We start from the raw sequence: 12,173 nt of genomic DNA, 5'->3' as shown, positions 1-12,173 counted from the left end.
AACTGTGCCTCCTTGGGGGGGTGTCACTCAGAACCCAGAGAATGCAGGTGAGGCCAGCATTCTCAGCTCCCTATTCGTCAGTTATTTCACACCAACACTGGCGATGTTGCAGGAAAGAGTTGGCCAAATCATTTGCTGATGGCAATATGGACCGAACTAATGTTGTGAAAACTTCCGTCATGCCTGCAATCAAAGCAAAAATCACTTCTTCTTTTTTTTCACATGAAGCATAATTCAATAGAAATTATTACATTGATATCCCAATTATGTTTATCCATGGAGTACTTTATTTTTTTAAAGACAGTTAACATATCATTATTTGATACATGACAGAGATACTTTTTTTAGACCTTTACAGAACACACATACATTAAACAGCATATATATTTTGACAGTCTACAGTTCTACAGAGGGAATTGGCAAGTAAGTGATTAGGAGCAGATGATCTGAAATAATACTCAAAATAAAATATATATTTACCATATACAATATTTATACATCTTAAAATGTAAGGAAACAAATTATGCATGTGGTTAAAATGAATTGTATTTGTTAAAATACATGTCTACTCAGCTTTTTATGTGGAAACTGGCGAAAAGGTTTTAAAACCACTTTGTGTACATTATATTTTCATTGAAATATTTGACATATGCCGCCTATGGCCCAAATTCAATTTCCAACTTAAAATACCATAATTTGAAGTTCCCTACATTTTGTAAATGTTATCATTATTCCATTATTGACTTAAAAATTTGAGATAAAGGGATACATTTGAGAATTCAGTCACTGGCTCTAAATGTCAAGGTTTGGGAGAGTACACAGAGGCATGCTGGAGAATGGTGCAACATCTGCAAAATATTCCTATTTAATACTCAACATAGAACACAACACTGCAGAGAACTCACCCTTTCCTGACATCCATTTTAGGCAGTTTATTGTAGACAATATACATATTGATCATTTGTTAAATGAAGATAGCTGAAAACATATTCTCTTAAAAGCACTTATGGAAATGTAAAATGGTTTAAAAAATCTTTGGGTAACCTGGGGAAGCTGAAACACTTGTAGAAAATTGGGTAAATATTAAATTGAGCTGTGGTATCAAAATTCTTGGCAAATGTACTTAAGGCATTCTAAACCTATTTATTTTGGAGAAGAAGAAAGCCCTCCAATACTTGTCTGAGATTTCTAACCTAAGCTGTGTCAACAGGTCTGGCTTTTTATTTTTTATTTTTTTATACTTGGGTATAAAATGGGTTTTAATGATATACTATCTTGGTCACACATACTACCCTTCAATGAATTGTTATAAACATTATAAAATGATTTTATCCACCAAAGGATTTTATTGCAAAATAAGATGTTTGAACAATCTCTTACAGGCAACAAAATATGCTTCATCGACGAAGAACTGCTTCAAATCTGCTTAATTGAAAAACTAAGCTTTTTTTAAAGTGGGGCCTACAGAACTACATTCTTCCGTAAAGAGAAGGTGGTTAAAAAGGAAACATATAGCAGTATGAGATGACTCTTTGAGTGATAGAAAAAAAGGGGCGTGGCCGCAGCCGGCTGGGGGCGTTGGGGAGATCAGTGCCGGCTGGCAATCACGGCTGTGTAGACGATGTAGAGGATGATGATGGCGATGCCGATTCCCAGCGCGGCGTGGTTGAGGTTGCGTGCCGTGCGGGAGCTGCCGTCTGCCTTCTGCTGCAGGCCCTGGTTATTGGCATCTCGAGTCTGAGAGAGAGAGAGAGAGAGAGAGAGAGAGAGAGAGAAACACATTTTAATGCATTTTCTCAAATTATAAAATAATTTCCGTCCCTGGCAAATTCTTGGAGAAGGGCCAACAGCCCCACTCGCAGCAGAATATGTTTCTGCCTGTGACAACCTGAGGGACAGTGAGAAAACACCCAGATAAAAGGTACAATGTGTTCAACTTGTAAATACCATTGTAGTTAATAACTAAATCCGCTCAGTAGTCTATTTCCTCTTTTTTTCCTCACCCCCTTCTATTTTTAATTGCTGTATTTGTGTGTGTGTTTGTGTGTGTGTGTTTTTTCTTTGTGATGCTTTGGCAATATTTACTGTATGTATTTCATGCCAATAAAGCATGTTGATTTGAATTGAGAGGGGGGGGGGGAGGAGAGAGGTAAGATAGAGTGACATGGAATAGCAGGAGAGGAGAGAAATAGAAATAGAGAGAGGTACAGATACAGAGAGACAGGGAGGGGAAGGAAGAGAGACAGAGAGGCCTTCAGTCCCAGCTTCACCCAGAACTCAGCACGTAAATGAAATGTAAAACAGATATGTGGCAAAAGAAATGCGCAAACAACACAGCAGAAATAAACCGCAAAAAAAAAAAAATAAGGCGTTCCTGGGAAAGTTCCCCAATCCACATCCGAATGATTAACGTGCCATCCCTGGCAGGAAGCCAAACGGTGCGATAAGCAAACCACATCCTGAAAGTAAAGTTGTGAAGAAAATGTCGGTTCTGCATTAGTGCTGCTCATCAGCATGTGTGTGCGCTCAGTGGTCCTATTACATCACCAAGGAACGGCGGAAAGTCGTTAAAAGGGATAGCTCACTTTTTTAACATCGGTTCGGCCCAATCAAAAACATACACACTGTAAAAAAAACGGTGTTTTTACAGTAAAACGTTTGTAGGTTTTCACCATTTTTCTAAACACTGTCAAAGTCATGTAGGGTAGCAACGTTAACTCCTTATTTAATGCCCATACGATAAAATAACAGGATTTATACAATTAAATCAATTCATACTGTTATAGTTTTTTACAGTTTTCAGCCGACAGATGACCCATAAATGCGCGGAAGGAAAAGCCTGAAACCTACATCGCTTAACAACTACTATACAGACTCGGCATCATCAACCACTGCCCTTATCAATATCATTTCATGTGCTCCTCCAGGTCTTCAGCCATGTTTCAGCTTAAATGAATGGGAGCTAACCATCAGCCCTTAGCATACGGCTATGCTGTGAAAGACACCGTCAGGCCCGTCATTCTCTCACAGTAAAGTGCCAGTGTTCATTCTGTAACATATGAGTCCATTTTACTCTAACCAGGACTGATTGGTGCAACTCAACTCTTTGCTGCTGTCTGTTGTTAACAAACGTCTATTGCTGTCCAGCAGGTCTCAAAATGTATACTTTCAAGAAGTACAGGCAAACACACAGGACACTATTTAACTGACTGGTTTGAGAGAGAGATTTTTCCAGTAGCAGATAACAGAATCATCTCCTTGATTGGTTTGACACTGATACACCCTTGACACACAGACACCCAGACAGCTTTTGTAAAGTGAATGAACGTCAGAGTAATTGAATGAAGGTGGAGTTTTTTCCTAGTGGGACTTTCATAGTGGAAAACACAGAGAGACCAGACGGCGTCTTAGACGTTCACACCAGGTTGGGCAAGTCCAGATTTCACCTCTGAGAAATCAGTACCTCAGGGAAAACACCTGCCCCTGTTTCGATACAGCAGCTTTTGCAGATAATGTGCTTTTACTCATTTCTCCATTTCGTCCTGTGTACCTCTGAGCCCAGTTCACATTATTATTGAACTTCATGAAGTCTTATCTTATTTGGGAACTTGCATTTTGGTCACTCTTGGTCTGGATTAAATTAAATATTGGTCTGAATTAAATTAATTTAGAGTCACAATCTCATGTCTGTGCGTGTGTGTGTATGTGTGTGTGTGTGTGTGCGTACGTGCGTGTGTGTGTGTCTGGCTCTGTTACTCTTGTCAGCCACGTCTCTCCCTCCTCACTGCGTGTCACATGGTCCATGGTCTGCCAAACATGACGCACTTCAGAAGAGATATGCAGAGTATATAATCAGAGTGAGTGGAAGAGGTCTGGGCATTAACCCAGGACGCTAACAGGCCGTTCACTTCCCTTCATTGTCTAACTGCCATTTAATTTCATGGTATGTGGGATTATTTACTCTCTCGCCACATCAGGTATAACTGTGCCCGCCATGAAGAATAAAAGTCCCATGTTCACATTGTGCTTATTGGGCTATATTGCAATTGAAAATGTGGACACTCAGCCACTAAGGTAGATAATGAAAAACTCAACAAATCAAATCACAAGTCAAAACTGCCTTGTGATGAGGAAAATCATTCATGAAAGAACTTAAACACAGGTGGTCAATAACCTTAATAGAGATTGGCAGTAACAGAAACCTGCATACACAGGTGTCCTATGCAAGTCTGTAACCAATGGGCAGACCTATGCCATCATACCCCAGTTATGGAAGCCAACTGCAGGCAAATCAAAATCAAGCTCTGATTCTATCCAACGGACTCTTACTTCTTTTGATTGATACATTTCAACATGTCCTGCTTCTTAACAATGAACTGTGTTGTTAGTGAATTAAAATAGGGTCTTGGTTGTTCTGTTAGGCTTTGTCATTGTGGTCCCAAACTATCACAAAAAAAGCATTTGGGTGGAATCACTGAAGGGATTTTATACTTCACGGCAGGAATCAGGAAAACAAAACCAATGAAAAGAAAGAAAAAAACAACTAAGAACATGGACTTTGGCAAAGAGCTGGGTATTCTTTGTCCTTAAATGTTCATGTATTTGCTAAATGAGCAATACACTGACTGCTCTATGTCTGGTCTACATAAGTGAACTTCTGAGAGCTCTTGTTTCAGAGGCTCTGATAAAATGAACTGAAAGGATTTTAAGCAACGTTTCTGCAACATCCTGTTTTGAGGCGGCCTTCATGCAGAAACTGCTCCGGGCGGGCGGACGTGGGCTGGACGGGGGTGGCATCTCATAAAACAGCCACCTTCTAACAATGTCATGGCAACAGAAAGACGGTGTGGAAGGACAGAGGTACAATCGTCCCACATATTTCAGTTTCCACCTGAGCCTCGGGTTGTAACACAGTTATGACTGGTAGTAAATCTCCAAATGTCCCATGGGCGGGAGGGTTGTGGGGATGGGGGATGGGATGGGTTACCTTGTGCATTAGATGAGACAAGTAAAAAATAAAAAAAATGCCATAGACTGTAATGGCACTTATATAGTTGTATAGATGTTGTTGTTTTTACATTCCACCAATAACAAACATGGAATTGTGGTTGATTATTGCAAGAGCCGTATATTGTGGTCCTCACATTCAACTGAACACTTAGCTAAAACATCCATTTTATGTCGATAAATGCAATGTAAATGTAAAACATAAAAAGAATTCTGTTGCTGCCAGCTGGCATGCTAGAAATACGCTAGTAATGTGTTACATGCGGCATTCATGTAATTCTGATGACGTTACAAGGAGAAACCAGATAATCTGGTTATTTTTACCCAGAAGCAGAATTTGCTTTGTGAGTCACTCTACCTCTCTCTTTCACAAAACCAAAACGCACATGGCAAATGCAAAAACACACACATACATACATAGCCACACACACACACACACACACACACACACACACATACAGGTACACAGAGACATGCAGACAGCCATGTAAGCTCTAAATAGCCTTCTGCTCTGGAATGTCTAACTCACTCAAGAGGCCTTTTTATAAAAGTAAAGGGAAGATTCCTGTGGCCACTGTGCTCCACCGATATATCTCCTCGCTCATTTCCCACCGACATTCAAATCTGCCCCAAATCACTGACACATCTGTCCTCCAGATGTTCTCAGTTATATCTCAGAACATTAATCCCACCCCCTCCTGTGTAAGAAATTCAGGTTCAGTGACACTAAATTTTTTGCTTGGTTCATACAAGTCAGTTATTGACAGCTATTTGTGGCTTCAGCCATTTTGGACTTCAACAGCTAGTCTCAAGCAGTCTCTGACAATAAAGTGACCAAATCTCACTGTTCCATGGTCGAATTTGACTATTTGGCACATATTTGTTTACACATTCTGGCAAATATACTCTCACACTCCACCTTTCATAAACTGTGAATTAATTCACCCCATCTGATGGCTGGCTGGGAGACGAACTATCTCATTTAAGGGGGACAGTCAGTCAGGGTGTCGCTCTCTCTCTCTCCTCTCTCTCTCTCTCTCTCTCTCTCTCACACACACACACACAGCAAAATAAATAACATGGTAGCTTGTGCACAGTCTGTCCCTGAATCCCATGGGTCTGTCCTCCTCGTCCTCAGACCTACAGGGTCCCTGTGTTAACAGAGGGCCCATTTTATTTCCCCCAGCCGCTGCCACAGTCAGATGGCTAAAACAGAGAAGTCTGCGTATTCAGCACTGAGCACGCAACGGGGGCGGTGGGGGAGGGGATCGGTTCACTTTGAAAGAGAACTGGTGTTGCTCTTTATCTCGACTGCCGCTGCCTGAGTCTGTCTCGTTAGGCAATTAAAACACGGTAACACGGCAATTAAAACACGGTAACACATATTAAAATCAAATGTGAAGTAGATCCCACTGAGTCATTTTCGTCCTCCCATTTACACGTCTTTTAAAAATGTGAACCACAAAGCATGAAGCAGGACAGCTGTCATTACAGAGATACAATGGTGTGCAGATGCGGAGCTAATTGTTCCACCTTCAGCCAACAAAAATGATGCAGTGTATACAATCCTCTCACGGGTGCAATGCCTGGAATCACCAGCACTGGAATTACCAGTGCTCTATATTTAGGTGATATGAATAGTTGTAAACCTAACTAACATAAGACATCATACCATCAGTATACCACGTTTGACCAGAAGCTCTTTTTCTCTTCTATTCTATTCGATGCAGGAAGCGTTCAACGGTGAGGTAGGCTAACCACACATATCGTGCTTCGTGTCTGCCATTTACAGAGAGGAAATGAGGCTTCCAAACTCAATTTCTTGGCTGTCACAAGCCATCCAAGTTAATCCAAACATTAAAAAGTCAATAATTAAAATGAAGACTACCTGAAGAAGGTATAATTTGATGACTCAATAGTGAGTCATGGGAAAGTCATGCGTTAATTATTGCTTTCTCTTCAGCTTTGAATTGTGTCGCAATTTTGGAGTTTATAGAGAAATATGGAAACTTTCTTCTTGTGGCATGTTGTAATAACTGTTGATGGGGCAATAGCTGTCCTAAAGGAAATTTGCAATCTTTTTTTACGTCAAGTCAGCAAAAGGCAACATATACACTCACCAAGCACTTTATTAGGAACATTTTTACTTTATTACGCTAACTTATTCATGAGATTATCTAATCAGCCAATCGTGTGGCAGCAGTACAATGTATACAATCATGTAGATACAGGTCAGGAGCTTCAGTTAATGTTCACATCAACCATCAGAATGGGGAAAAAATTTGATCTAAGTGACTTTGACCAAGGAATGATTGTTGCTGACAGATAGGGTGGTGTGAGTATCTCAGAAACTGCTGATCTCTTGGGATTTTCACGCACACTAGTGTCTAGAGTTTGCAAAAGAATGGTGCAAAAAAAGCTTTCTCTAGTGAGTAGCAGTTCTGCTGACAGAAACGCCTTGTTAATGAGAGATGTCAGAGGAGAATGGCCAGACTGGTCAAAGCTGAGAGGAAGGTGACAGTAATGCAAATAACCACACATTACAACAGTAGTATGCAGAAGAGCATCTCTGAACACACAACGCATCATAACTCTAAGTGGATAGGCTACAGCAGTAGAAGTCTAATAAATACCTAATAAAGTGTTCACTGAGTGTATATTTGTCACATATTTTTCTGTTTGCTGGTATGCAATGGCAAATTAATGTTCTTTTGAGAAATACATGTCTTTTTGAAAGCCTGCAGGCACATACAGTCAGGTCCATAAATATTGGGACATCGACACAATTCTCATCTTTTTGGCTCTATACACCACCACAATGGATTTGAAATGAAACAAGATATACTTTAACTGCAGCTTAAAAGTGGGAGGCACATATACAAACTGTTGTAATTCCTACACCGTTCACCTAATTTGGATGTAAATACCCTCAAATTAAAGCTGAAAGTCTGCAGTTAAAGCACATCTTGTTAGTTTCATTTCAAATCCATTGTGGTGGTGTATAGAGCCAAAAATATGAGGATTGTGTCGATGTCCCAATATTTATGGACCTGACTGTAAATTCAACTGCAGTTGAGCTTTTGATTTTCATCTTATTTATTGTTAAGTTCCAAGAGAATTTCCAATAAATAATAAACCCTTCATATGGCCTGTTGTATAATACACAGCCTGAAGTGTATAGATGTGTTATTGAGTTAACTCGATCGGTGAGCAAAAGTGTTTTTGTTATGACATTGCAGTCATCAGCTTCCTTCAGAGCAAAGCATGACACCTTCAATAATCAAAAAAACTTTTTTTGTAAATTTTGTAAATCATCATTCTTATTCTCAAATCAAGCTTTGAGCTGATTCTGCCACCTACATTTGAGTTATTTGGTTAAATTATTATTATTTAGGACAAAACAATAATTGGTGCCGTATGTGGTAGATTTACACTTGAGGCTTCCTTGACAGACGCTAAGATTCAAATCAAAAGCCTAGAACCATCACTGGATATGAAAGCTCTCTAATATCTGCACTAAGGGATTGAATGAACACATTTGACTAATCAGAAACATCTGATATTTATCCCAAATATTACGGTGCTTCACAATGTGGGGGACTATGTATAAAATGTGCTGTAATTGCAACCAAAATGTATATAAAATACTTTTAAAAAGGCTGAAAATCTGAACTCTGACCACATGTTTGATTACAAATCAAAAATTGTGGAGTAGTACATAAACCTGCTGACAAGAACAAACATGGCCTTTGGACTTGTACACGGATATGGAAATATGGATACGGAAGATGTTTTGGCAATCCAGCCCTGCCTCGGCAATATGTCTGCGTGCTGCGTTTTCCCACTGGGAGACAGTGCTGATCCTCACTGTGCTTCCAGTAACAGATCATAAAACACGCGTGTAAAAGACCTCACTTTTGAGATCAGGGTCAATATATGCACTGTAGCATAGGGCGGCACTTACGGGACAGATTACCTCACCTGACCAATCAGTCAAGGCCTTATCGTATTGGCGTCACTTCCTGGCAATGACGTGAGCTCATTGCATTTTGTCACCCTTTTACATGGGGAGGATTTGCACACGTAGCTGGCTCGCTGCTGTCACTCATTAAGGCTGGGGAGAAGAACGCCCTGTGGCTAGCTTGCTCATTGTCAGCTGACATGTGGCACCTACAGGACGTCAGTCCCCCCCCCCTTTCCCTCTCTGCTGTTGTGCCACCCATGCACACATGTGGTGAAAAGGCGTGAAAGGGAAAAACTAATCATCGTACATTTTGTCGTTGGTGGGAACTCTGTACCTCAGTAAGTAAGAACTTAGTAAACAAAGTCAGTAAATAAAGAATAATAAATAGTGTTTTCATTTGCTAGACGAATACAAGACAAATTTCTGCTCCCTTTTTTTCATAATTGTTATAATTGACTTTAGGATTAAATTGTTGGCATTCTCTGAAGAAACAATTTTTTGTCAAGCTGCACTGGAAGAGCTACAGTTTGCACTGCAGTTAGTGCTGCGTAGGAATATCATCAGTAAATGGCCACTTTTTCATACGAGGCATTCCATCTGATTTCAGACGCATTTCCACTCACGCTTCGCCAAAGGCTATTTCCTTTATTTGCTTATATTTTTTGGAGATACAATCAGCAAGGCCTTGCTGTCCGGAGTTTTGGCTCTCTGTAAATCAGTAACCTCTATCAGCGTTTAAATTGCAGCCAAACTTAAGGGCCTGTACCGACAATCTGACATCCTGTAATCCCAGAAAACCATCAGCAATAATATAACACTGGTGGAAAATGATGGTGGGCACCATCACGGGCCCTTTCACTGCTCCTCTCCACCTTTTTCCACCATCTTGTTTTCTCTCTCTGGCTAATAAACAGGAACTGATTTGTCCCTGTGCTGCCCCCCCCCCCCCTCTCTTCTTTCTTTCAGCATCCCTCCCCCTCTCTCATCACGCCCCACCCCTTCCTCTAATGCTCAGCTCTCTGGTGGACTGGTTAACTTTCCAATCCCCTTTTCCCAGAAACACCATCATTAATTCCCAGAAACACGGTCATCAATGAACCCACGACCCTCTCCCCACCTACCCATTATCCATCCCCATTGACAATAAATATTCCCGAATTTTAATTCCTTTATCTTTTATATGTTCCTCCTCTGCTCCGTCCTCTCACCCCCTCCCTCATTTAGACGTCACACCTGTTTTCTCTCACTTTCCCCAAAACTCTCAATCCTGCTCTCCCCCCTCCTCCTCCCCCATACCCATACAAATGTTGTTGCTCAATTCTCCTTAAGTCCTTCTTAAATACTCACTGACACAACCACAGCACACGCAAGAATACAGCTCTATCAGGATCTGGCTCATCTCGACACCCACACCCACTCACTCTCCCTGCCCCCCTCACCCCCCCCCCCTCCCCTTTCCTCTTCAATATGCTCATTCACATTTCCTGGAAGCACTGGCATGAAATTCCTGACCCCCACCCCCCCCGCCCACACATGCACACGCATTCACGTGCACTTTAGTTTTTTTTCACCGACGGCCAACAGCCATCACCAACCCACCCAGAAACATGCTCACATTTCAATAAAAAACAAAAATATTAATAATAACAAACTTTCTATTAGTTCTGAAAACAGCAGTACTGCAAAGCATGGTTTCCCTGCGTCTCTCAGACTTACTTTGATGGAGTAGATGAGCGCGGCGAGTCCCAGCGGTAGGCAGCAGCACAGCATGGTGAAGATAGAGTAGCCCAGGTAATCCGGCTTGGGATGCACCAGCGGGGTCTGCGCCACGTACACCGTGGGCTGGACAGTGACCATGGGCTGGGGCCCCTGTGGGTACTGGCCGGGGCCCGGGGGGTACTGCTGCCCCGGCTGGGGCGGGTACGGAGCCCCTCCAAACTGCGGCGCCGGGGCATAGCCCCCCGCCATGGGCTGCCCCGGGGGCGGATAGCCGGCTGCAGGGTACTGAGGGTACTCCTGGTACGGCGGGGGAGAAGTATGAGACATGGCCGATTTGTCAGTGCCCCAATCGGCAGAAGGGGCACTGGGAGACTTGCTGGGGTCCATGCTCCTGGATCCTGGCTTTTTTCTCAGAAGAAGAAGAAAAAAGGTTAGCACTCTCTTGCAGGAAAAGTTGAAAAAAACGTGTGGTTGTTTTTCCCTTGAATTTTCTTGCTTTCGTTGGTTGGTTAATAATACAGTTTATTTCTATCTCTTCTCTGCCTTCCTCTCTGGAATGGTCTTTTGTTTCTCTGAGGGTTTCTCTGGTTTGTCTGGCTCACCGTGGGCTCTGCAGTCTGCACTCTGTCGTCTGTACTCTGTCTCCAATAAAAAAAGAAATTCACTCAGCACACGCCCTCTAATTCGCTTTGCCCCTCCCTTATCTCAGGCAGTTGCTGTTCGGGGCCCCTATAGAGAAGGCTGGGGGATGGGTCGGAGTTAAGTGCCAACAAGCACTAAGTCCTTGTAGCTGTTCCTAAATGGGATAGGGTGAGACTGCCGCCTCGTTGTCATGTGTAGAATTGCAACATCGCGAAGTTACCTAACACCAACATTCCGGGAACGGGGTTGTGCAACTGGCCTGGTCCACATATCCGCCAGCGAAAACATGACATGTGGCATTAATTAACAATGAGAAATTATAAAGAATAAAAATATGAATGAATAAAGCGATTGCCAGTTGCGCAATCTACACTATAAAGGACGAAGAACCCGGTGGCACGAATTCGGGAAACAACGCACGAACAAGAGGAAAGTCAAATGGATGACAGCTTATTATGCGTAAACCGTAAGCATAGCGCGGTACTGTGATATAACATAACAGTTAAGCGGAATACTGTTTGGAGTGATCGCCGCCATCATTAGGTAAAAGGCTTTTCTGTGTTCCCTGCCCCCCCCCCCCCCCCCCCCCCCACCCTCGTTGGCCTTTGGGTACAAGATGCATCTTACCAATCAATATCTTGACATTGATTTTCCACAGGCCTAGCGTATAATCGGTTCCCTGGCTGTGTGTGACGCATCCGCCCTGAACATGTCTTATACAATATAGGCTACCCAGTGAGCAAAGGCTGGAATATAGACGTCTAGAAATCTGGGTTGTGAGGCGTTTTGAAGTGAAGTAGTTTAACCGCAGGCTAGTGGCTACTCAAGCAGCACCGAGTTA

At 42.2% G+C, this 12,173-nt stretch overlaps 1 protein-coding gene across 1 annotated transcript; it reads right to left on the bottom strand.

The window, feature by feature from the left end:
• Positions 1 to 264: 264 nt before the first annotated feature.
• On the bottom strand, positions 265 to 11,467 carry LOC133139636 (calcium-binding protein P-like). The gene is made up of 2 exons (XM_061259235.1): positions 10,688 to 11,467; positions 265 to 1,737 (listed from the first exon to the last, which is right to left on the bottom strand). Exons 1-2 carry the CDS (start codon positions 11,075 to 11,077, stop codon positions 1,588 to 1,590), a joined length of 540 nt encoding a protein of 179 aa, XP_061115219.1. The 5' UTR covers positions 11,078 to 11,467; the 3' UTR covers positions 265 to 1,587.
• Positions 11,468 to 12,173: the final 706 nt, after the last annotated feature.

Source organism: Conger conger, chromosome 1 (genome assembly GCF_963514075.1).
Source record: "Conger conger chromosome 1, fConCon1.1, whole genome shotgun sequence".
Taxonomy (NCBI): Eukaryota; Metazoa; Chordata; class Actinopteri; order Anguilliformes; family Congridae; genus Conger; species Conger conger.
The sequence above is the reverse complement of the archived record's forward strand: the minus strand, read 5'-3'. Positions and strand labels throughout refer to the sequence as shown.

Bases quoted from the DNA above. Each gene is read 5' to 3' on its own strand.
- LOC133139636 (XM_061259235.1), bottom strand. From the start codon at position 11,077: ATGGACCCCAGCAAGTCTCCCAGTGCCCCTTCTGCCGATTGGGGCACT. The intron at 1,738-10,687 runs GTAAGTCTGAGA...TCTCTCTCTCAG, and splicing joins CGCTCATCTACTCCATCAAA to ACTCGAGATGCCAATAACCA.